This window comes from Crassostrea angulata, chromosome 8 (genome assembly GCF_025612915.1).
Source record: "Crassostrea angulata isolate pt1a10 chromosome 8, ASM2561291v2, whole genome shotgun sequence".
In the NCBI taxonomy this organism is placed as follows: domain Eukaryota; kingdom Metazoa; phylum Mollusca; class Bivalvia; order Ostreida; family Ostreidae; genus Magallana; species Magallana angulata.
Genome location: NC_069118.1, coordinates 8,388,245 through 8,415,997, shown reverse-complemented (window position 1 = coordinate 8,415,997; position 27,753 = coordinate 8,388,245). Strand labels below are relative to the sequence as shown.

Here is a 27,753-nt window from a genome sequence, read left to right as displayed (position 1 = left end):
AAATGACGATAGGGATACTATAGGTATTTTTAAAGAATTTTTTAATGTTTTTTCGTGTTTTTGTAAAATATTTTTTAAAAAGACAGCTATCAACAAATTGAGAGAAATTATTTTGTCATATGATGGATATTTCCTTCGGACACATACAAAAAAATATAACACTTCTTAACATTCAAAAATGTTATTATTGCAATTTTTTTTAGTATTTCCCCAAAACATATTTTTTCATATTTTCTTACTCTGTTGACAAATCATCTGAAAAAGTTGCTTGATGTTATAAGAAAATGTATTTTAATAAATGTGAAATAAAAAATTGAATGAAAACAATTGCAAATAAACACAAAAAATATTTTAAATTTTATTTGGTATGAAAGTTCCTCATGTAAGGGTTATCGTTCCTAAGTCCCAAGGCCCAAACACCTTGGGGACTTTTCATTTCTGAGTTGAAGAAAATTTCCTAAATATAATGTTGGAATGATAAATACATGCATATTTCATTATAGACTTTGCCCTGTATAAGTGAATATATTCGCTTTAGTGCAAAACTAAGTCAAATAAATAAAGGGGAACATTGACTAGGCTAATAGGATTTATGTATCCCAACCTGAGAGAAATTCAAAGCAACCCTCTCATCCCCGTTAGGTGTCGATATTAATGTGCATTAAAGTATATTATAATTGAAATATTTTCACCTGTTTAGAATTTTCTTTCACGGTATTCAACCAAAAAATACGTTTTAGAAATTTTTGGAAAGTTAAAAAATTTATTGTTCTCGATGGGAATCGAACTCATAACCTACTGATTTGTAGTGAACCCACTAACCCACTGCGCTACGGTGTAACATATCGATAATGCTAAAGAAACTCTTTAAAAATTTATACTTGATTTTATTGTTTATTTCGATAAATAATACCACACAACGTGAAGGTGTCACATACCACATTACTTGTAAGTAATGAATTTTCCAATTATCAAATTAAATCTATCCATTTAACAAATTTTTCAAAATAGCGGTTCCCATACAATTCACCTCAGTTTAAATCAGCCAGTACCGGAAATGCATGTTTCCAGATTTACTTTTTTGCGTACTACGTCATCAAAAAGTGGTGTATAGAGCCACCTTAAGTTAGTCCGACTACAAAACGTTTCGCCAATATTTAGTCGGGTCTCGGTTGTTACGTTTCTGAAAAAGGTGTACGATATGGTTTAAATGACGACTAACTTAAACATCTCCGCTGAGTACTAAGCATTCGCTTAATCGTGTTTTGTTTTGATTTGAGGCTATAGGTTATATATATAGTGAATCAATTTTCCAATTCATGGTACAATAAGTTTATGTTGATATCTGTAGAACAAATTGCTCTTAATGTAATTTAATTTTAGAGAAAGTACAGATGGTATAAAAGAAGCATGCATAAAGGTACATATATAATTATAATTCCTGTGTTGTTAATTGTAAACAATATATTTCAAAAATATTATCATTTAAATCGAAAGCTTATATTTATCTTTACATTGAAATGAAAAGTTGCTTTTGAGAAAATGTTGCTTTATCTACAATGACAATCTATGGAATCAATCCAAATTAAAACATTCATGAACAAATTCTTCTTACTATTATATTCAAGATACGAATTTCAGAAAATGCATGTATATGCTATACAAAATGTAACAATTGTTTATACGGCAAGAATAAGAAAAAGAAGTGTATGTTTACCACACATTTGTTTTAGACGAAGTAATGTAATGTTTCTAAATATTATTGAATCAGTACTACGAAACAAAACTGTTATCAAAGTGTTCAGCAAGGAACAACTAAAACCGTTAATAGTTTTAAGTTGTGCTTGTGTCTGGTTGTATGTTCCTTGCTTAATTATTACCACATTGCGATTTTTAAAATAAAATTAAATGTAAAATCAAAAACTTTAATTTCAAACGTTTGCACTCGCACATTTTGTGAGAAATCAAGAAATCAAGAAAAAAAGATTGTATTGCTATTCAAACTTCATGCGTTTTTACTAAACATAAATAACATATATATTGCATTATTAATACAAAAAATAACAGTGAATCTGTTTGGGAAATGAATCTTGAATCACGCCTATTTTCTGAACTGCTACTAAATAGGTAAATACCTATTTCTACTTAGAAGGGGAGTACAAAAAATTACAAGAAATGAAAACAGAAAAAGGCAAATGATATTTAATATCATGATATAATTGCTTGCTCCCTTGGTTTATCAGAAGGTCAAATAATTATACGCATTGGGAGTTTATATAAAACGAAATTTGCTGCTTTACGTCACAAAGTTGACACTGTTTATCAAACTCCAACTTTTACAATTCACCAGTCAAATTATTGAATGCGTTTTAATTTATTATGTTTATTCAGTATTTCTAATGGGTTACCGTTATTGCGAAATAACATAGTGTTTGTCCTATTTTTGAAAAGTAAGGCAATTGCGCAATTATCAGGGAGATAACATAACATTTAACAATATAGCATTAAATGATTTATTTTTGACGTCGTCGTGACAATCACTGCCGTCAGTTGAGCAGACAAATTGAACGCGTTATGACACTTTATCTGTCGAATTGACGGCAGTTATTGTCAGAGGACATCAAACATATATCATTTTTAAGGTCTTCCGTTTTCCAACGGAAGACCTTATTGTTTTCGTTCGGTTTCTTTTTCCCTATTATTATTATTTTTTTTTTCTTACAAAATTTGTGCAGGCGATTCCTCGGAAATGGCTGAACCGATTTTCGTGACACTTTCAGATCTAATAGATATTAGTCCGAACTTAATATACATTTTTTTATTTTGATGACGTCATTTCCGTTGTTAAGAAAATGACGTTTTAGCGATTTTCAGAGGTCCGCTTGTCCAGGGATCTCCTCCTAAACGGTAAAAGATATTGAGTTCAAACTTTCAGGGATTGTAGACAAGAGATTGTAGATGTGCAATTTGGCATTCATATTTGTCATGCTCAAAAGGCGTTAAAGCTCGCCTGGTCCCGAAAATTGAGACTAAAAAAACGTCGTAATTTTTCATGGTTTTCTTAGTTTATCTCTTTTCTGAAAAATATTTTGTTAACACATGTAATGCAAAAAAGGTTAATATTTACAAGACCTTTCAATTGATATCAAGAAAAAGGGGCTGGCCCCTAAAATTAGGGGACCAAAGGGCTCTAAAGTCTTTCACCTGTAGCCCTTTACTGAGGGATATTTTGTGAACAGTTATAGAAGCAAATATGTTTAATTTACAGTTATGTATCCAAGCAATATAATATTTTTATCATGTGTTACGTAATTAGGGGTTTTTAGGGGCCAAAAGTCCAGAGTTTTGATTACATATATCTCAGAAAGGAAAAATATTTTGAAATGCAGTACAGAAGAAAAGATGCTTAGAATGATGTATTAAATCATATGCAGTTTTCAAAATTTCGTTTAACGGCCCCTATGAGGAGTAAAGGGATCGGCCCCTAAAATGTTCTTTCCCATTTATCTCAAGAACGGTAACGAATTTCTAAACAGTTGTTGAACAAAATGTGTTGAGATTTAAATGACCTTTTATTTGATATCAAGAAAAAGGGGCTGGCCCCTAAAATTAGGGGACCAAAGGGCTCTAAAGTCTTTTATTTGTAGCCCTTTACTGAGGGATATTTTGTGAACGGTTATAGAAGCAAATATGTTTATCTCACAGTTATGTATACAAGCAATGTAATGATTTTATCATGTGTTACGTAATTAGGGGCTTTTAGGGGCCAAAAGTCCAGAATTTTGATCACATATATCTCAAAAAGGAAAAATATTTTGAAATGCAGTTTAGAAGAAAAGATGCTAAAAAATGATGTACTTTACAAAATGCAACCTTCAAAATTTGGTTCAGTGGCTCCAATAAGGAGATAAGGGACTGGCCCCTAAAACTTTTTTTTCTCAGATATCTCAGGAACGGTGACGAATTTCAAAACATTTGTTGAACAAAGCTCTTATCCCTGAAACAAAATAGTATCTGGCCCTTAGAATGTAGACCCTGTTTTTCTATTCTAAATCATGTTTTGCTGTTAAATAGCAAAATCAAGATCGAACATATATCTCAAATTCTAAATCCGACGGAAGACCTCCTCGTTGCTCGCAACGAGCTCGTGTCTAGTTATGCTTATATTTACATTCCCTTATCGATGAAATGTATTACTAAAATAAATTGGTAAAAATTCCAGATCATGGAGGGAGTAAATGAGTAATAGCAACTGCAGCTAAAACCGTTTTATCCTGGTTTTCAGATAGACTGTTTATATGAGCATTGACAATATAACCCATGAAAAAATAACTCTTGAAATTTTGCTTTAAACAATAGTATTAACTTTACTGTTGTGTAACTGTAAAACACGGTCTTAAACAACATGTATAAATCATACTTTAAAACAGATAACACAGAAATCAATGTTTGATAACTACTTATGTAAATTACATGTAAATTCACATGCAGTGATTGATGTTTTGCATTTAAGGCATTTACTGATCACAGAATATAATGGAAAACACATTAACATTTAAATTTTTTAGCATTATCTTGTGTTCGATTCGATTTAAACCTCTTTATTCACGGTACCAAAAAGTAGAGACTTCCAATAGATGGTTTTGCAATTATAATCATTTTTAAATTTTGGCACACGATAGATAATGTATAAAAACTTAGGAAATTTGATCTATTTAAACGACATTACTAACAGTGAGATCGAAAACAAGATACATGTGTTTGAAATTCAGTGTGCTGAAAGTAATGTTAATTAGTCTTTAAATAGCTTTTCTTATCATTTTTTAGATTAAAACAAAAACGAAAAATTAAAGTCTGAAACAGTTTAACACACTATAACGTTCCTAAATTTAAATTGCGACAAAAGGGAACGAGGTTCCCGAGCATTCCAACATCCTTTGTCTTGAACAAGGACATTGGTGTCTCTTTAAATTACACTGTGTAGTTAATAAATCTCGATAGCAAAAATCTGTCACTATTAAACGGTTTATTTCTTGCTTACTAGAAACATAATAAATATTATTGCAATTAATTAAAGCATGCACATTTGATACAATGATATCTAAGCCTGTTGTTCACACTTCAAACACATTAAATTCAAATCAGTTAAATATTCATACTATTAAATGGATAAAACATGTCCTATTAAACACTCATATGCTTTGTTCTATCTCTATTTCATCAAAAATCTAAATATCATTTCACTCATCGATAATAACATAGTTTTTAAGATGGTGTTTTTAACTAGTTTTAACAAAAAAAATGAGTAAAGAAAACATATTGACAATGATGATTATTATCATAAACAATTTGTCAAGAAATAGGGCCGTAAGTTGGGATAAGAATTTAGTCGCAATATGTCGGACCGATGTATGTCGTTTCATTTCCCTATTCTCCAACGGCCTCACTTTTGCATCTGTCGCTGTGAAAGAGATTCGTAATACTATGGCTTCCAGAATCACTACGACTCCACTTACCACAAGCTGGGTCGTAAGGTAAACGGTGAAGTAAGGAACATTATCGGACTTAGGCATGGCATCATTGATGATGGTCAAAAATACAGCAAAGGTTAGAAAGATTGCCATTGAGGTACCCATTTTTTCTCCAGAATCAATTGGTAATACAACCAGTATTAAGGACAGATAATGGTTTCTCATCTGTTAAACACTTCTTATCAGACACATCGTTATAAATACAAATAGAACTTGGTATCCATACATGTTTCGATGTTGTCTGTATGGCAGCGATTCCTTGATAGTGTGAAGAATTCCATTTTAATCGCGAATCATTCCACACAATAGACATCCAAAAAGCTGCCTCAAATGTCTGGTCCTTTTCGTTAAGATTGTTGATTAATATTAAATTCAATGCTACAGATAGGTCAATTGCTTCAGATTGGTTGTTGAAAGGAGCCACTCGAACCTCTTGCACGTCTAAAACGTCCTTGAATAGTTGAGATCTGTTGGATGCATCACATAACTCATACATTAGAATCGACACAAACGTAATTCTAAACCAAATACAAGTCATCATAAAAACATTCAAAAAATCCGAAAACTCGACCTAAGACCTAGTACAGTGACCAGTCTCTTTTTTTCTCTTTTATCTACTAAATCTTAAGTATTACTTGTTTAATCTGCGCAGTTCGATAATACTGACTAAATTAAACTGAAAAACATAATGAACTACGAACAAAACCGAAGTATGTCGTTTCATTTTCAAAAGCTGACGTGTTTCATGTGGTGTTAATAGGCAGACTTAAACAATTGTATATGATATGATTTGTACATTATGTCAGTTCAATTGAATGATGTGTGTAATTTGGTAAGTCGTTTGTTTATCAAGCACTTAGCTACCAAACTCATCTTATATGAATAAAACTAAGCGATAGAAAAACAGTACCGAATAAACATGTGGCTAATGTATCAAGTATCGAAATTTTGTGATGCAAAAATCGAAAAAGCGCCCTTCTGACAATTGTTTCGCCAAAGGAATACGTTTTTCTCAGATTTTACGTCCGTAAACTACGCTTCGATGTTTTCTGATTTCAGTATCATTTAATATTTATTCGTTTGATGAGATATCGGCGCTTCTGATTGGTCGAAAAATATCTTTGATACCTGCATCAATAAAATTTTTGCCGGTGTAATGAAGTATAATGACCCCCGTAGAATAATGACCGGGGGTCATTTTTCTACGTAGAATAATGACCCCCCTAGCTGAAGAATAATTGGATTTTTCTGAAGAAAAAAGACCCAGGGGTTATTTTTCTTCATGTTAAACATGAAGAAAAATGACCCCCATAAAAAATTGACCCCCCCCCCCGTAAACATGAATAGAAATTGGTTACACTGTATCCAAGATATGACTTTGAAGTTACTTTATTTTTTACTCTGTTCAACTGATTTTGAAGTTATAAACACCGATCTTGTAAATAAATCGCTGTATATAGTTTTTCTATCCGTAGCAAGCACATGCAAAACACTCTTACAATGCCACAAATTGATTGTTAACAGTTACGTTACTTCTCTCGTCGACAAACGGCGGGAAAAGACGCATATAAAGAAAAAATCATACACAATGAGGATATTGTGTGATAATTAACGAACAATCATGAAAGAATAAATGTTGTAATAATATAAGCAATATTCATTGGTGAATGAATTGTCAATCGAAGAATGATACACGAATATATCTTAATGGAAAAAGACTAAGGGGGCAGGTAACGTAGGAATATGGATACTTCTTATTTACATTTCTTGGGGAAAGTGATTTTTAAAAAAACCATTCTGCGTTAGTTTTGTTTTCTTCTACGGAATACATGAACATCAATATTCTAAACATTTGTTGTAATGTTGTATTTGTGATCATGGATAGACTTTATTCTTTTAGAGCAAATTTGTGTAGAGTACCTGACTATAGTAAATCTTAATATATAATAAACACTGATCGATTATAATAAGAAAAGATTGTTTCTAATAACGTTGATAAGAGGTTAGGGCCCAGGTTAGGGGTTTATATCCCTCTTGATTTTGATCACACGGTCTTTATTGTATCCAATGTTACCAATGCTCATACAAACTATTGATGCATTAATCATCTTGATATTAACTAAACTTATTAAAGTATGCCGAGGATAAAGTAAAATATATTTTCTGTACGAGTACTCTCAGTACTTTGACGATTTTCCTTATTGGTGGTTCACCTCTACTGGCGTAATGGCTCTAACTTCAGCTTGGTTATAATGCATAACAGTGGAGTAAACTTTTCATAATTTTGGTTTCATCAATAATTCTAGGTGATGCACTTGTATACCCAGCAGTTTGTATTGCGAAAATCCTCAATGCAAGTATAATTCATGAACAATATGAAGAATATAGAAGATGCAACAGCGAAGCGCGAAGATGCGAAGACGAAAGTGCTAAGTTGCGAAGGCGAAGAAGTGATACTACTACCGCTTCTTCGTCTTTGCAACTTCGCACTCTCGCCTTCGAATCTTCGCGCTTTCGCCTTTTTAGCTCACCGAAACGAAGTCAATGGGAGCATATACCATACCCCCGGCGTCGGCGTCCGGAGCTGGTTAAAGTTTTAGTTGCAGCTCCTGTATCTAAGCTATTACTTGTTCTCTCTTCACCAAAGTTACATTGAGGATGCATCTGGACCTACTGAATCTGGTTCCTAACTTTCAGATGCTGGAGGAGGTTAAGGGTTTTGGAGCAGGTTAAAGTTTGTGTTGTAGGTGCCTTAAATAGCAATATCTAAGTTACTGCTGGTCCGTACTTCACCAAACTTGCATGGATGGTGTGTCTTATGATACTGATACACCAGACAGGCTTGAGTGCTGAATCTGAGCTATAGGTTTCGGATGCAGGAGGAGGTAAAGGTTTATGGAGCTGGTTAAAGTTTTTGTTGCAGGTGCCCTCTAATGATAATATCTTAGTTACTACTGGTCCTAACTTCATTAAACTTGTATGGATGATGCGTCTTATTATAGTGATGCACCTGACAGGCTTGAATGCTGAATCAGAGCCATAGGTTTATGATTCTTGTTGAGGTTTAGTATTTTGGAACGGAATTTCATCAGGCTTTACAAAGTTGACTGCTTTAAAACATTTGCTAGCATTTGAAGTTTTCAACTGCACTAAAAAATGTCGACTGTAACTGAAAATGTTTTATTTTTCGTCTGTAAACATGCTAAAATGCCGAAGCGAAAAAAGGCAGAGGAGTTCCGCAAGGGGTGTGATACGGATCCGTATCAGCCCTGGAGGGCTGATAACCTGTATCAGCCCCGGAGGCCGATACGAATTTTGTGATGTCATCTGTATCACATGTGCAAAAAACCTGTATTTATTACTAAGTATGTAATAAATTATCATATCACATGGAATTGTATTTTATGAGATTTTATTGTATATTATTGTATCATATGATACAAAAGGTATAGTATGATTGTATTATATAATATTTTACTTTATCCCATGATATTGTTTCATTTGATATGATACAATGTTTACCAAATTATATTGTATTTTATAATACAATATCATATTATGTATCAAATATGATACAGTATCATACAATACAATATCATACTATAATGTCTATATTCACTTTCTGTCCCTCTATTAAATTGCATTGGTTAATTTTAGTGATATTTACACACAACACAGAAGACTTAATCACCAAATCTGGTGCGTATGAATACATTCAGTATTTCTTCAGTATTTCTCAAAGAACAAGAACTGACTCTTCTCGCGACTTCAAACCGGATAACGACCTGATATTATACTTACGCTGATAAATATTTCATTGATGTAAATATATTTTGACAGTTAAATGAATTCAATTGATTAATTTCTTAGTATACCAAGAGTAAATTCATTAAATTACAGAAAGAAAAATAAAATTGTGTTATTAGAATTTAAAACGCTGCGTACTATTTTTGTCAGCATATTGTGGCTGTTCCAGTGGCCATTCTGTTAATTTCGCATCACTTGTTGAATAAGACAGAGCCTTTTAAAAAAATTATATTTGCGGGAAGGAAATACATGTTTAAAAAACGTAAATACATGTATAAGCATTGAATCATTATTTTTTGAAAGATGTGATCTCATAACTGCAACAATGTGTGCAAGCAAATTTTCATAACGCGCTAGCGCGCGTTATACAATTTGTATGCCGAACCGTTGCAGTTATGAGACCACATCTTTCAAACAATAATGATTCAATGCTTAATTATACAATATAATATTATATGTTTCAATGTTATGATGTATTATTGCAGTTTGATATTGTTTCATATAATACAATATTGTATTATGTTTTATAATATTGTATTGTTTGATCAAATACAATAATGTATAAGACAATACAATGTCACATCGTACGTTACAATATCATATCTCACAATATTTTACGGTATTTTATGGTATTATATGATATATATTGTAATTATGATAGGATGCAATTTTAATTTTATATTATTGTATGGATTAACATATGAACATATGATTATCATACAGTTTTTTAACAGATGATATACGATGATATACGATATTGTTTCAAAACAGAATCCATGAATATCCAAGATCATAAAGGATGGTTTTCATATAATAAAGGTGGTCTCATAAAGGCGATGCCTCATAAAGGTGATGCCTCGTCTCGGTGAGCTTTGTAATCTGTGATTACCTATGTTTTATAATTGCGGAGCTCTCCATCTTTTCAAGGGTTCCGAGGCATATTTTGGAAATCTTATTTTTATAAAATTAATCAAATAAAATTAACCAGGTGGATGGGATACGGACTCCCTCTCCCCTTTTACTGCGTGAAATTATTAATATTTAATTTTCCGGGGTGGGGGCGGACCCCCTATCCCCCTCTAGATCCATGCATAAGCAAGGAGTGTCGCATAATGAAATAACATTGTTACTGTGTTTGGTCCACTGTAAAGAGACGGCTGGAAGTGGATTTGTACACATTATGGCGGACATTAAATTTTGTTCGGAGTAGATAATGATTAGGCATAGCCAGCACCGATAAACATATATGTTACATGTACACATTAAAATATTTATAAACATTCATAGTAAGCGCGATGGCCTAGCGCATGAGTACCAATAACAGCATGGATTAATCGGAAAACCTTGGCGAGTACAGTGCCTGTGAATGCAATAAAAAATGCGAAGGCGAAAGTGCGAAGATGCGAAGGCCAGAGTGCAAAGTTGGGAAGGAGCGATAGAAGTATCGCTCCTTCGCCTTCGCACTTTCGCACTTTAGGCATCATCTTCGCGCTTCGTCGTCGCATCTTCGCACCTTTGCTCTTTCGTCTTCGCACTATCGCCTTTGCAACTTCGCATCTTCGCCTTAAGGTCGAAGTGGCCCTATCGGAACACCATAGATATATGTAAATGTAATTGTTAAGATGACAATCATATCCCGATGCAATACGTCAATATCTTGTTATAGCGGAAGGATTTTTTTTCTAAGATATACCCCTTCTTTCACTTTAAGTTTATTTGAATATGAATTATAATTTCTGTTACTTTATGGAAACTTTAGCGGTAAAATTTACAATAGTGTAAAGACTATTTCACAAATAATAAAAAAATATACTGAAAAACTTTAATCTACAAGGGGGTCATTATTCTACAGGGGTCACTTTTCTTCATGTGGAGTGTGCTCATTTTTATGAAAATGACACTTATTCTTCAGGCAAAGGGGTCATTTTTCTACGTACAATAATGACCGGGGGGTCATTTTTCGGCGTAGAATAATGACCGGGGGGTCATTTTTCTACGTAGAAAAATGACCCCCGGTCATTATTCTACGGGGGTCATTATTCTTCATTACACCGGATCTACTTTTCTCATCTGTTCTGATTTAACACTACTTATAGAACGGGAATTTCCAAAAGAAACACTGTCAACAAAGTGTAAAGTTGTGTCTGTTTAATTATCAGCAAACAAAAACTTTAAAAATATAAAAAATTAAAACTTTAACCTTCAAATATAAACAATACACATTATTTGATTCACTAAATAGAAAATTAAATGTCTTCTAACGATTTCGTCTGCTTGAGATCAATCAACATTTACTGTGAGGCTGGCTGTTAATTTTCCAGGAATAATTTTAACGAACATATAGGCCTATACACTTTCACTGTAACACTGCTGTTCAAATTTGGTGACGATGAGTTTTAAATTTACACACGCACATGATCAGTCACCAGCATAAGCATCGTAAAGCAAATCTACTGTATGAGTAGTGCATCAACTCCTTCGGCGCATTCCAAGCGGCAGATATCCATTTAAGTACATCACTGACTGTCTAGTTACCACAACGTTTACAAAAGTCGCTTATACATATTATTTTTTGTTGACCTATCAACTATTTTCGTCCACGATCGCCTCTTCTTGCATGGTTATGCCCAGTTGCATATTCCAGTGATCTCATATGAAAACCAGTTTTAACGATTCTTTCTGCAAATTGAATAATATCACAAGCTATCGCATGTATTTTCCTTTCGTTTTCAATTCAGCCGGTTCAGATTTTAACTCACTATTTGTGTTTTATCATACTGTTACATAGGCAATTTCGCCACATATGATTCTGATATGAAGTTCTTTGCGGCATGCGGCAATTAATTGCGGCATGATGATTATTGGTTTGATATGAAAATTTGTTTGAAATTATAAGCGAATTATATATTTAATGAGTGGATTTCTATTGCTTTCAAGTAAAGTCTTAATTACTTCCTTTATTTTTGTTTAATGAATAAAATCCCTATTGATAAAAGGCATATAGAATAAAATATATTTTTTACGAATTATATAAGCAACTTAAGTCAGGTGTAAACAATTTTGGAATGAAACCTGAATCGGCTTCGATTTTGTCGTTCACATGTATACGTCATATTTTTACGTCACGAACACAGAAGAGATCAGAAACTGCAGGACAATTTTCAGATGAAAGGTAAGGATTTACCAGTCTTATTTCTTTTTCATTTACGAGCAATTAAATTAATCAACTGACGGTAGATTGCGAATTAATCTGCACATGCTATAGAACTGTTGCTGTGTTTTTCCAAGAAAATTCTAGTAGATCGACGATCGGAATTATTCATCATTTTATTTATAAAAACTACTACATTCTCTGGAGAGAGTCGGAGTGTTTATATAAAAATGTGAGGAAATACGGTTACAAAATACCTGCGTGTTAAATTATAGCCCTATTTCCCACAGTGCAGAGACAGCTCTGTGCAGCTATAGCTAATTGAATTTGATTTATATAGTACAACACTTTTGTAAAACAATCACCAACTCAAAATATATGTCAATTAATGAAGAACAAGCGCATTCTGAACACTAAAAACTTTCAAAGTGAAAGTAGCCGAAATCTAGAGTAAAGCTTGATATGAAGCACCAAGTAGGCCTTCCTCTCAGCTGTCGAAGATCAACAGGGAATGACTCACTGATTATGTCATGTTGCATGTCAAGCATAAAATTATGTATAATTATTCATTAACGTTATTTATGTTATTTATTTTATTTAAAAAATTAATTTACTCTAGAAACAGATAATATAAGTAAAATTTACAATAATGTATAATGTAAATATGTTTATTGGGTTTTTTCTTCTTTAACAAGTTAACTCAAGACAAATACTAGTATTAGTTGAAAATGACCAGTCAATCACATAAATGAGTGTTATTTTATTACATTTTAATTTAAACAGATTATTCACAATTTGCTCACATCTTCAAAATAGTAGCATGGCATTTATTTCTACTAAACCTTCAGTAATATTGTAGTATGAAAGTCAGTATTTTTTAAAAAAAATATGAATGTATTTAAACTATGTTTATATTCATCATTTTATTTTGTGTTTTATATTTTTCAGCAAATGGCTATTATAGTACACAAGATTAGTACTAAGTAACAAGTCTAGGACTATGACTATAATTTAAAGCTCCTGGCATTCTCCTAAAGTTCATAAAAAGATTGCGTCCTGTACTGAATGTGGTCTGATACATATATGACATCATTAAAATTAATTTAAAATTTCATTGAATTGTTGATACTTATATTTATAATTTCCAGATTCCTAAGAATGATATTAAACTTTTTGAAAGTTCATTTAATTGTTAACAACACATGAATGATTTTGCTTTTTAAAATTTTGATTCTAAAAGTTGTTATATTCTTTGTTTTAAGCATGGGTATAGTGAAGTTGCATTAAAATTTCAGGATAAAATCCAAACTTGTCTTATGCTTTGGTTAACACATCAGAAAGGGAGAAATGTATGAAAAGACTTGAAGGGATAAATGAATTAAGGGTATTACTGTACTTTGTCAAATTGATACTGATGTTGGACATTTAATCTCTCTCTCTCTCTCTCTCATTCTCCCTCTCTCTCCCTCTCTCTCAAGCTTGCAAATGTAATGATTTAGCAATCATTATTAAATGGGAAATAAATGTGTAAGAGGATAGGAAATTCATGTTTTATTTGCAACAAATTGTCATCAAATCTGGTGAATAACATTGACGTATCGTAGCATACAGGAACTATATGTGTACTATAACGTTTAGCTTATTTACAAATCATAAAAACTGATATCTTAATTTCTAAGTGTCAAAATATGTTTCTTTTTCAGAAAACTAATGAAGCACCAAAGAACAAGAAGAATAGAAATATCTAAATGTTATCATTTGAAAGAATTAAATTATTTTAATTGTGAGAATTGTTGTGGTTATTTTTCTTTAGCTATAATTTTAGATAAACTCAAGTAGCTTGGAAAGGAAAACCAATGACATTTCTCAAGATCCATTAATGGAAGGTTGGAACAGCAAGTTCAGGAGTATCATCAAATGATTTTAAAGACTGAAAGTATTTAGAGGCATTTATTTTACATGTATTTGCATGTGAAATAAGTGGATAGCATACATTCTATGTATTTATTTTACTACTGAGGTTTAACATGTGTCAAATATGGGGCATATTTTGCATTGCAAAGCCATAGTTTGCACACATATTATATTCATATTATTCTCCTATCATATTAAAATTACATGATAGTCATATGAGAATTATATAATCATTATATATGCGATCATATAATTTTGATATGATGCCCTTATCATATAATTCTCATATCAGAATTATATGATTCTCATATGATACCGATGATATGATTCTCATATGATGCCCTTTTTTATCATCTCATATCAGCGCAATTATATAAGAATCATATCATTTTGATATGAGAATGATGTGTGGCGAAATCCCCTGTGTACGCGCATTGATGAAGATTTCCGGTCAATTTTTTCTTTGAAACCTCGATCAATAGAAAAATTATTATCTTCATTTCTTAATTTTATATACAGAGTGCGAAACCGTCGATATTATTTTTATCCTTTTTTAAGGAAATGTTTGTGTATCAAATGGTTGATCTTGGCTTGGTTTTATTTCTTGCTTTGTTAGAATTAGTCTTTTATTTGTATTTGTAATTCATTTTTTTACTCATTTATTTTGCAAATTACGCTGTCGAATATGCATTTATTTTCATTCATCTTCTCTTTGGTCATTAATATAAAGTAATTGAAGTAATTGTTCATGAGGTTTTTATGCCCTTTTGTCGCAAACACATGAAAACTATGGATGTTAATGACTCTAACAGATGACTGAAAGAAAAAATTGTGGACAGTGTTCCGAGAACATTACAATACTAAAGGGATGTCAGGTTTTCTTTTTATAAATCTCCACAAGAAATTTGCTACTCTCATTGCTATTTTCTCACGTTAAAAACATTATATCACTAACGAACTGTGAGATTGTTTTCCTGATTTTGATTTCATTCATATTTCTAGGATAGGCGCATGTGTTTCCGTTTATTAACGTCACAAAGACGAAAGCGGTAACTTTTGACAATCTACTGTACTCAGATGTAAATGAATACATATTTAAAGATAGAAAATCATACATTCCCCATGGTATATGAAAGAACTTTATTTCGCAATTGGAAAAAATACAATAATATCTGTACAATTAGAACAACATGACATCAACAATAAGAAAAATAGTTCAAGGACGTTCGAATTGCGTGTGTTTTTAGTTCTTCTTTCAACATAATATAACAATTTTCATATTTTGAATAAGCTGGTCGTTAATGCAAACACCAACATTGTAGGACCATCCTACAGCTTTAACGAAATAGGTTCTAATGGGTTTTATTGATTTGAATTCTTTATTACATAAAATTCAGATTTTAAATGGTTCTGAGCGATTTCATGCTCTAATTTATAAAAACAATGCTTTAAAGTGATGAGTCAACACAACAAACTATTCTAATAAATCTATCATTTAGATTTTCTAAATAGCCGATGAAGCACAGTGTAAACATAATGATTGACGCGCAGATTGAAACATCCTTTTCATCTTTACAAGATAAAGCAACACAGTTCAGAAAATGACATTGTTTAGTTTTGCTAAATTAGATATCTGCACTTCTAATTGATGTAATAAAGCTTCTTTCTTTTATCAGAAAAACAAGAATGTAAAAGAAATTTAACGTACATGCGGCAAAAAAAAAAACAGACTGCAAAAATTTTTATTATACTTTCATGTTAAATACTAAAATCTGATTGGTTTAGACGCAGTTGATAATCCGTTCTATTACCTTTAGCGTTAGCAACACACTTGGCAACGGGTAACACAACGAATAGTTACATGCGCGTAGTTAATGCACGTACGGTTCGCTGTATAATTCATGTCATTTCTATATATAAGCAGTAACATTTTCTCTAATATTAAGATATTCAGTATAATAAAATAAATAGTGCTTCGCGTCGGTTGACAATGGTTTTCTCGGGGTGTCAATTTCAACTGTTATCCTCCCAAACAGGCCCTATATATATAATGTAATAAATATATATAAAACTGAAGCAAATATAACCTAACACGCTTTCTTGCGTACTTTGTGTTCTCAAAATGCATATAGAATACAATGAAGAAAAAATTAAATGATGATACACTGTACATTTACTTTTCTTTCACAAAGAATGACTGTAAGTTTATTCTTTACGCAAAGCAAGGTTTACGCATACTAATCACCATTAAAAACAAGTAGCTAAATTATCACTTATGTTGATTGTAGAAACTTGAAATTATGGTCAAATTGAAATTTAGTTTGTTTTTATTAACATTGTGACGAGAGAACAAACATTGACAATAATCATGATTGTCATAAAAATTTTGTCGAGACTTGAAGCAGTATGTTGAGTGCATACTTTCTTTGCAATTTGCATCAACAAATTTCTGTCCTTGATTTCAGTTTTTTCTACCGATCTAACTTGACTTGATTCCGTTGTTACAGAAACTCTAAGTACTATGGCCTCCATAATGACAGTTACTCCACTAAACACAAGCTGGGATGCGAGGTAAACGGTGAAATAAGGAATATTTTCGGACTTAGGCATGGTATCATTGATGATGGTCAAAAATACAGCAAAGGTTAGGAAGATTGCCATTGAGGTACCCATTTTTTCTCCAGAATCAACTGGTAATACAAAGCAGAAGATATTTAGAACGGATAGCAGAACAACTGGAAGTAAAACAGACAGGATCACATATCCTGGTTTCCTTTTAATATGGATATCAAAGTTAAGTTGGTTATACTCAGGTCGTTCTGAATTCACTGTGTGTAAGTATAGAGCAGTGTTCGTAACCTCCCATTGTTCGTTTTGTTCATAGTGGTTGACAAATAGTAAAGATAAGTTTGCATCCAAGTTAATGTAATCATAATCAGAAAACAAATTACCTACATGAAAGGAACACATCTGCGAGTCGTATGGATATTTTGCGATATCTATTTTGCACTGTGTCACACTTTCTCTCGCCGTCGAATACATGACATATCCATTACTGAATACAGTGGTGGGCTTCTCCTCTGTGAAGCATTTTTTCTCGGACATTTCGTTAAAGATACAAATAGAACTTGGCATCCATACATTTTTTGAAGTGGTCTGTATTTCACTGATTCCTCGATAATTTGAAGAATTCCATTTTAAGCGCCAGTCTTTCCACAGTAAATTTAACCAAAAAGACGTTTCAAAAGATTGGTCCTTTTCATTAACATCACGAATTGACATTAAATTTACAAAAACTTGCAGTCTGATTGCTTCAGATTTCTCATCAAAAGGAGCCACTCGAACTTCATACTGGTCTAAAACATCTTTAAACAACTGAGATCTGAACGTTGCAAGGCAGATTTTACACATCAAAAACATGGCAAATATACTAGGTGATAGATACAAATGCATCGTGAGAATGGTTTTGCAGATAAAACAAATCTGTTTTTTATTTTATTGAGGTATTGATCATTCACAATTTAAATGACAATTGAAATATAACCTCATTTAAGGTAAAAATTACCAGCTAAACTGTTAGTGTAACGATTTTCGATAAATGTTTGGTATGCTGTGTTTGATTTGTACGTATCATTGCTACATCCTTTGCACTGGATTTTTTGGAGTGTTAAAAAAACAAAACTTCTTCGGTGTATAACTTCAACACAGTATGGATGTAGCCGTAATATTACTAATTTGCACTTTGGAGAAACATGTGGAAAACGTTATTTGATGCCCGGTTATAAAGCAAATATAATCGTCGTTTACATCAAATAGCTGCTACCCCGTATATAGATAATACGAACTATAGGTACAGTTCATTAAGGTTCATATGATAACTTGTAGTAAATTTGGTAAATTATTGATATATTATGATTATCTCCTTATTAATGATTGTGAAACATTGGTTTTTCTGTAATATATCTATATTGAATACCTTAATGATCACTTCTTGTAGCCTAATGCATACCTAAAAAAAGTATGTTAATTGCAAAATACAATTTGCTTTTAAAGAATAGAAAAATATATAGGGAAAATTGTGAATAATATAGTGGAAAAACATTTTGTTGTTCATACATGCATCACAACTGACAAGAAAGGTACGAAATCTTACCTGTTTTACAAACATAACTGTATATTTTTATCGCATACCTATAATATTTTTTAACCTTTAAAAATTATATAATTAGCCATTTACTTAGTTTAATGATGGCCTATTGGGCGTTTTAATGTTTGCATTGACTTTATCATTATATTATTCATTTAAACTTTCAATGACGGATGGGGTATTTTACTAGTCATGTTTTAAGCTGAGACCACCTGACCTAATAGTTAGTGTTTAAATGTATGCTATTTATTCATTTAATGAAATACCTTACAATAGTAAGGATAATTTTTTTTTATGACACTTGTTCCAAAAGATGCTTGAGTTTCTGATTGACAATATCTATAGGTATGTAGGTCTATGGGAATATTTAGGGAATATCGACGACGTGTTATCAATTAAAAAATGTTACTTTTATACCTACATCGACGCGATATATCCCAGTGAACTTTAAATAAACGATACCTCTTAGTCTGTGCCATCTGTTTCATATTTGGATATTTTACTGGAAACTGGCATTGATGGTAACAACAAAACTTCATGATAACCGCGATTTTTCTATAGTCAGCTGTCCTCACTTACGTAGCAATAAACCTTTATCACCTGCATATGGCGTTTTTGTTTCTCATTTGATTCGATACTGATAAGCAAGGGCATGCTCTTCATAAGTTCAGTTTCTAAGGCGAGGCAAGCTACTGACAAACAAGTTAATAAAACAGGACTATCAACAATCTCGTTTGAAGTCATTGTTGCGTAAATCCTATGGCCGATAAAACGACCTTGTCAGCAAATACACTCTGCCACTGGGTCGCATGTTGACCGACGTTTTTCATACTAATTGTTAGACAATAATTAATCACCTAATTGTGTACGAACTTTTCCGTTTTTCTCGATTACGACAAAGAGCAGGTGTGACCGGTCAGCAGATGATGCCCACTCCTCCGTGGCACCTGATCCTACCTCCATTTTTTTAAAAGAGGCCCGTGTTCCCTCTGCTTCTGTTTTGTAATTTTCCTTTGAACTTCTGAATTTGAACACTATTACTGTTCGTTATCGCCAAATGTCATTTGTTAAATACCGACTAAAATTAACATAAAAAATGTCTTGCCTAGAGGCTGTTGACAACATACAATTGACAGATACATTATATATAGTGATCAGTTTGTTGCCCCTTTCTTTGTATATGAAAATGACAACAACAAACTGTCTTAAAAACCCATTTAGCGAAATACAAATTTCGCAGAGCAAAGCAACACAGACCTCTAAAGAGATGAAGATGGGATTAGGTGCCTAGGAGGAGTAAGCATCCCCTGCCGACCGGTTGCACCCGCCGTGGGCTCATTGTCAATATGACATTCCTTATCTTTTTTAGATGAAGGTATTTTTTGTTAAAGATTTAACAACATATAAGAAATATTCGGTATAAAAAAGCAATTATCTTAGCTAAATTATTCTTATTGTAAAACAACTTATAATATATCAATATGATGTCAAAAAACTATACATTAGATTTTTCGTAGTTTTAATTCAATACCATGATTTTACATGCATATAAATGAAAAGATTTTAAAGTAATTAAATATTGGGGGGTTGTATAGCAGCAAAAATGCCATAAGGTGGAATATTAAACTTATTTGCAAAAAGGTCTCTCAGAACTGATAAAAGATAACTACAATACAGTTGAATTTTTTTTTCTATTTTAATACTGTGGTTTCAGGGACCTTTTGTTGATCGGACCCTGAAAATCCAATGTTTATCTTAATACAACACAAAAGGAAAAGCTACTTATACATGTATGCATCCTTGAAGCAATGCTATGAAAAGCTTTCTCAATCATTTTATAAAATTAGTTTCATGGTATAGTATTAGGTAAATTCCTTTCTTTTGGAGTTGCGTTTAACGTTTCAATGCCCCCTTTTATTTTTTAACTCCACTGCATGTTGGAAAAATTTTATGTATATATGTATCAAGCAAATAACAGCGTAACTTTGTACAAAGTAGATTTTAAAGATGTACATCTTCTAGTAATTTCCATAAAAATGTTCCAAGCTCAATGTGCCTTTTTTATTCAAGCAGTAGACAGGTAAGTGAATCATCAACTGCTCCTGTATTCGACAACTATATTTGGCTGGCATATAATGATAGAGTCTTTTACCTTTGTATCATTTTCAAACAATGTCTGTAGAAAATAACTGTGCAGTCTTTTCGATCATATCAAACGTAACTGTAGACTCTGAAATTAAAGTCTCTCAGAGCTAATATATGAAGTTTCTGTGATTGATGATAGATCGTTCATCATGAGTGTGTATGTAGTGTTTGGTACGACAGAAATGTGTTCTTTTCTATATTTACTACAATCAGGTTGTTCATTCCTTGATAAACCATCTCTAGAGTTTCTTCCATTTAAAACTGTTTCGTCCAGAGACGCGACAAGAACGCCTCCGTTTTCACCAAGAGTATAAATAGGATATTTTGCCAGATTTCTTAGATCTTTTTCGGATACTTGACCTAGACATTTCCAAATAAAATAAGACAGCAATTATTAAGTAAAAAGAAGTCCGTACAAAAACTTACATTCATACAGGAAGGAAAAGAAGTCAAGTATTTCATTAATGTACAAACAGATAATTATTGCTTTAGAATAAAAATATAATTCGTCTACTATTAAGACTATGCCTGGACCCCATCCACCTAAGCAATTGAAATACTAAGAGGGATAATCCAATTGTTTTAACAGCAAATAATGATTACAATTAATTGCCGGCATCAGCAACTTTTGCTTGATTTCTAAAAAAAATTAAATGACTAACAATGAAACCTTCAAAACAATATCGGAAAATGATGTAAGAATCGCATGTCTAGATATGCTTACATAAACGACATACAGGTAGACATCGTTATCTCGAACTATTAAAGAGGACTTCAACAAAACTTCGGGATATATTAAGGGGTTCGAGATATCAGAAATTGCTTTCCAGTTTTGATTCGGTGACGTTCTTATATCAAGACGTGTTTTTACATGTTGTTCCGGTATATACACTAAACTCTTCTACTACTCATTAAAGAATAATCAACTGTTTGAATAAATATTTTAGTTGTGTGGTTCTTTTTGAAAATACAGTTTAATATTTGAAAAATCAATCAAATTATAAAATCAATGTTTCGTTATTATTAAGCCTTCACATCCTTTTCATTTTCGACGGTTTACAACTTTGAAAAGGAAAACGCACTTGCCTTTTAATTACTGAAATTAATCTCGTAGGAAACGAAGAATACGGATTTGAAAATTAAAAAAACACCAATATAAATAATCTAGACTCAAAAACACAAAGTATATTTTTATACTATTATTATTATAATTTTTATATTATTTGTGTTTGTGAACTAACAAAATGTATCTTTCATTTATTCATTACGCTGTACCTATAGTACTTATACAGGAAACAACCCGTATACGATGAAACAGAAGTCCTTTCACCCACTGTGTGTTCAATACATAGACTTTACGTTTTTCATTAGATTTTCGTATCTTAATCATGCTTCATTATTAATGAAGAATTAATAAGAAATGAAAATAAACTCGGTTCCGTAATTAATCGATTTTCATGAAATGACAGTTATCAATGTTGGATCGATTCTCCGTACACGGTGTCTCTATTAAACACTTTATCGTATTCGTGGCTGCATTTTCATCTGAATTTATATGATTAGGTACTATATGTACAAAATATTTAATATTAACTTCCATCGTGCAGCTTAAGGTACCATTAGTTTTGAAAGGTGTGAAAACTGCCGCGGTTGCAAATGTTTGAAGTTATGACACCAATTATATCCTGCTGACTGGAAAAATGGCTTTCAAAATATTTCGACAAAAGCTGGGTATTCGAGATAACCAAATTCGAAATATCAGGGTTTTTTAAAAATTAGTTATATCGAGAAAGACTTATTTAGGGGTATATGAGATATCCCCTGTTCAAGATACCGATATTTACCTGTAATACAAATTAAAGGAGATGTCATTTCAGTACTTACTGTTTTCATTGCTAGCCGTTTGCTTTTGTGTCAACCCTTTTCTACATTTGCAGCATTTATAGAACCACCTCTTTTTGACACAGCATACCACAAAAAACCACAAGTAGCAACCAAGCAAGAGGTAACAATATCGGCATTAGATATTCTGTTGCTGGGCTATTTCCAGCTGTGGAAAAAAATGAAAGTTGACAAGCAAATATTTCACATTAAAGGGACTGAGATAGGATTTGAGATCAAATTTGATTTCTTATTTTTTATATCTAACATAGTTAACTTGTTCATTTTAAATCATTGACCAAAATTTGAATCTTAAAAGTCAGTTTCAGGTGAAATAAAAAGGTAAGAATTCACTGTTTTGTAAGCAAAGCTCGTGTCAAATATTACTTTACAAATAATTTAAAGAAAGAATTAACCATTTTTAGACAAAGTTATTCTTGGCAAACAACGTTAACTGATTCTGTGTTATAATAAATGATATTATCAACAATGAAAGCAATATTTGATTGAAACTGATATAAATAGAACACAGATTTTAACAATATCAGGATTCGAGCTTCGTTTACAGAATAAAGAATTTTAAATTCCTTATCTTGCTTATAACTTGATATATGACATTCAAATTTTGACAATGCATAAATAATTCCCATAGTAACCATTTAGGACATAAGAATGGAAAAATGAAAATTGAAATGGTTTAGCCTAAATCGTGTCGAGGTTCTCAGTTATTAGATATATACTTACGGTTACTTTTTTTACGCATATTTTTAAGCAATGATTATTCTTCGAAAAACCCTCAGAAGGCCATATCCTTAAATTATAACAAAAGGAAAAAATTAAGATATGTCACCAAACTATATTTTTTTTATTCATATCATACTACTCAGAAAAAGATAAGAATACCTTTCAAAGATTGTTGTTTGCACTTCCACGTCGTCTCTGTGTTTGAACTCAAAGCAACAAGATGTATATCATAAATATGATATTTACCCCAAAAATATTTTCCAAAAAAACTTTTATGAAATAGAGAGTAAATTTGCAAGCAGCTGATTTAACAAGATATAAATAAAATTTAAAGTACTGAAAGTACAAAAAGCGCTAAGCCTGGAAAAATGTGCTAAGATTTATACTAAAAATTATTAGGTTACACGTTAAAAATATATTGATTCGGGATTTGTTCAATACTTTTGTTAAATTGCAATTACTCAGTCAATGAAAAAAACAGAAGATATAGTAATATTTACACTCATTTATTTGCTGTTTTTTATTGTCTTTTTATTACTACTTTTTCAAGGCGCATCGATGAAAAATTGTCCGGTCAGTTTCTCCTTTGAAACGTCCATCAAAAGAAAACTATCAAATTTATGTCCTATCATTTTTATTTCTTTTAAAACATTTTTAGATCACAAAACGTGAAGTGGCATTGATCAAAATTGTAAATAACGCAACTAAAGCAACTCTTATCAATACACAACAATTACAGCAACAATATTCAAAATAGATGCGTCTTCAGCTAAAGCTGAGGTTTAGAGCTAAATTACGAAAAGAAGGTTGAAATCTGAGCCGGCTTAATTAAATATGAAATAAAGAATACATGCGATGGCTTGTGATATCATTCACTGTGCAGCAAGATTCGTTAAAACTGGTTTTATTGCGAGTTTAATCGCTGAAATTTGCAACTATGGGCATAACCAGAAGCGCCAATATTATGTCAAATATATGACTATTAAATAAGTAAGAAAACCAACTCTAGATCTTGCAAAATTTGTTTCAATGAATATAAAAATTTGTAAGGGAGGGTTACCCACAAACACCACTAAAATTGAGCCATCACGAATTCCAATGATTCCACAGTACTTATACTAAGCAAATTACGTTTAGATATCAAATAGTGATATTTGTTTTGTGATAATGTCTTATTTGACAATCGATGTCGAATCAGTTTGAAGCAAAGTGCCACTATACATTGGTTGTTACTTGCATTTGCTGTAGTACATTAAGTGACTCGACAGTATTGAATTTGTAAACATATTTTAATGATTGGCTAAAGTTCATTTTCAAATTTATATCTATTCGAATAAAAAGAAAATGTTTCGTGAAAAATTGCGCACAGAAAACGATCCCTGAAAATGGGATTAATAAACAGCAGCACAAATTATCGTGGAAAAAGTGGTAATCGAAATATCTGCATTTTCATATAAAATAAGGTGTTAATAAAGCAAACATATTAGCTAAACTCGTTACGGGTAGAAGAGGGTCTCGTACTTAATACCAATAATTAATGGCCACGGGCGAGCTACTTATAACATATAAATAACAAAACCATCGGTACCTAAGAATGTGATTGCTTTGTTTGAAAGGCAAGCTTTTTTTCTTTTTTTTTTTTTTTTTTTTTTTTACAAAAATTAACACTCTTGCTGAGGAAACAAGAGTAAATACCTAGTTAAAGATTCATGAATTGATAAAGCTTCTTCCCAGTATACTTTATAAGAATAATTTTATGATATAAAATTGCTAAACTTAAAAAACAAGATATAAATAATTTTTATTCCTTTACTCAATAATAGTTAATAACTACAAAATTTCAATTTTTAATTGATCGGTTTTGTTTCAGGACAGCCAATGAGAATTTAGAAGCAGATCATGTACTTGAAATAGGAATGTTTCCGTTTTAAACATAGATAAGGCGGAAAATATGAGTTTTTTAATTCACACTTTTTTCTTAAATGATGATATTTACATGTATTTTATCAAGCCTATCAAAACTCCAAGCATATATCCCAGTTTTTACTGCTGCTGATAAAACACGACTTGCTGGTGTGTTCTTGTTTTGAATTACATGCGTTAATTAGTGTGTTCATCTGTTGTATTTTAATTATTTTGTCGTCTAAAGGGTGTCTAATGTAAAAATGAAGATTTCAGACTAAAATGAGACTTTAAAAAATGAAAAAATATTAACTGAAAATGTGTAGAGTACGGTTTAAAGTTTGAATAAGACATAATTTTATCTATATCTAAAATTAACATACCATTTGTTCCAGTCGCGTAGTTTTCTTTATGCCTGTCTATAAGTTCACTTGATTACAAGTACTGCCCTGCGTGTCCGTGCTATTTGATTGTTTATAAGACGTACAATGATGTACATTTGTATCTCTTTAAAATATGACAATAACGGGGTAATTTTTTTTTATTAGAATACAGTATTGAGAGGTTTATATGAATTTATCATTAAAACTAAGAAAGAAGCAAAAACACTTGGAAAACACTACAGTGCAGTAAACATAAGAAGCAATTCCATGATGTTGATAAAATAATGGGGAAAAAGTTAATTTTCAGTTTTTGAAAATAACCAATTACGTCCCTTGGATAAGACAGACAATCGGGTTAGGCAGTTAAAATAAATATACAATGTTTACCAACATAAACATTGAGATTTACATTAAAATGGAACTCTTGTAGCAAAAACCCAGGAAGTAAGGTAATCTACCCTTATAGGCGTGTGGTTTAAAGCCATACACTTACCTTACATTTATCCTATCTTCTTTGTCTATGTTAGAGTTTGGCCAAGCCACAACATCGTTTGTCATTGAGAACCCCCATTGTTTCAATTGTACTTGAAAAAGTTACTTTCTTTCAAATAACCTTGGGTATTCCGCAGTTTTCAATGCAGTTTTAAAGACAAGGATTAGGTAAATATACCAGGTGATCGTAAATTCCTTCGTTTCTTGTTTTTGTGTAATTCAGTTTGCAAGTACGTCAAACATACACGTCTGATAAAGGTGGAAAAAAAATCCAGTGCATTCGCTTAAAATGACTCTTATCTATATAAGTATGTGCCCGTAATAAGAGGATCGAGATAAATATTTTGATTTCTGTCATTCTTTTAACTCTTCATATTTTTGCTACAAAAATGTATTTTATTGTTGAAGTAAAAAATGGTTGGTCATTCATTTTTCAAAAATTAATACATACATGTATTTAACTAAAGATGTTATTCTAAATGTTAAAGGCAAAAGACTGCGTAATTGCCTTTCCTCAGTGACAAAATCAATATCTTCCATGAAGATTTCAAAGCATTTTTACCGGTATTGTATAGCAATATAACGAAGGAAAAAAATCATACGATATCAAAAATACCATTTTATCTATGCATGAATTATATATTTTTTTTAAACGAGGGCAACTAAATTTATCTTGAAATAAAATTAAGACTAACACTGATCCAGTATTAAGTTTTATTTTGAATATAGCGGTGTAACGTATAAATTATGTACAAGAGAATTAGTCCTCCAGTACCTCCACCGATCGAAGCAGACAGAATTAGAACATCTACGCAGAAAAAAAATCGATGAATAAGCACACGAGATATCTAAATGTTAATTGTAGTTATATTTTTGAAGAACTTTCTAAAAACCACATGTAAAATTTTGTTCGATTTAAATATAAACGAGTTCAAAGAGACATTTTGTTATCATTTTTTATTGATTTACTTTTTGCGATCCATTTATCAATTTATTAAAAGAAAAATGTAAGTATAAATAAAAAAATGGTTTCTTGGATGATTCAAGCGCGATATGAAGGTAGCGTTCAAACCAAAAAAATAAATACATGTACAGCTTAATCTGGTTATGTTCTTTTTTCTGCAGGATTGTTACTACCATATTCCGCACGAATCAACCAAAAAATATAGAATTGTTTAAATATCACGCTTTCATAAAGAAATACATTACCGATCAGACCCAACCTAACAGAAAGTAAACCCAAACTAAACCCTGGGTTTACTTTCTGGGTTTACTCTGAGTTTACTAGAGTGGACCCAGAGTAAACCCAGAGTAAACCCCAAGTAAACCCAGAGTGGACACAGAGAATAAACCCCGATCAGAAGTATACCCTGAAAGCAGACGCTACATGTGTATTCGGAATATACAATGGGTAGGAATTACTGGCATTTTCATGATAAGATAAAATACAGGTCTGCTTCACACTTTAGTGCGTATAGTTGACTTCAAAAGCAATTCTCGAGTAAACCCAAAGTAATCCCCGAGTAAACCCAAAGTAAACCCCGATTGGACCCAAATTTTCAAAAAGTAAACCCAAAGTAAACCCAGAAAGTAAACCCGGGGTTTAGTCGGGGGTTACTCTGGTGTTAGGTTTGGTCTGATCGGTACTGTATGTGA

At 31.8% G+C, this 27,753-nt stretch overlaps 1 protein-coding gene and 2 long non-coding RNA genes across 4 annotated transcripts; 1 reads left to right on the top strand and 2 right to left on the bottom strand.

Annotated features, from left to right (window-relative positions):
- The first annotated feature begins 12,392 nt into the window (after positions 1–12,392).
- LOC128158293 (uncharacterized) lies at positions 12,393–14,258 on the top strand. The gene is made up of 4 exons (XR_008239956.1): positions 12,393–12,510; positions 13,438–13,559; positions 13,785–13,873; positions 14,193–14,258. It is a non-coding gene; the product is annotated as an uncharacterized LOC128158293 (long non-coding RNA).
- Positions 14,259–15,529: 1,271 nt separating this feature from the next.
- On the bottom strand, positions 15,530–17,853 carry LOC128160152 (neuronal acetylcholine receptor subunit alpha-7-like). Its single transcript, XM_052823426.1, has one exon. The coding sequence runs from the start codon at positions 17,821–17,823 to the stop codon at positions 16,720–16,722; it is 1,104 nt and encodes a 367-aa protein (XP_052679386.1). The 5' UTR covers positions 17,824–17,853; the 3' UTR covers positions 15,530–16,719.
- A 2,261-nt stretch (positions 17,854–20,114) lies between these two features.
- Positions 20,115–26,314, bottom strand: LOC128160106 (uncharacterized). 2 transcript variants are annotated; one of them, XR_008240240.1, is made up of 6 exons: positions 26,099–26,314; positions 25,606–25,684; positions 23,480–23,526; positions 23,321–23,387; positions 22,580–22,745; positions 20,115–21,055 (listed from the first exon to the last, which is right to left on the bottom strand). It is a non-coding gene; the product is annotated as an uncharacterized LOC128160106 (long non-coding RNA). The 2 variants fall into 2 exon arrangements; XR_008240239.1 differs by lacking the exon at positions 25,606–25,684.
- Between the last annotated feature and the right edge of the window lie 1,439 nt (positions 26,315–27,753).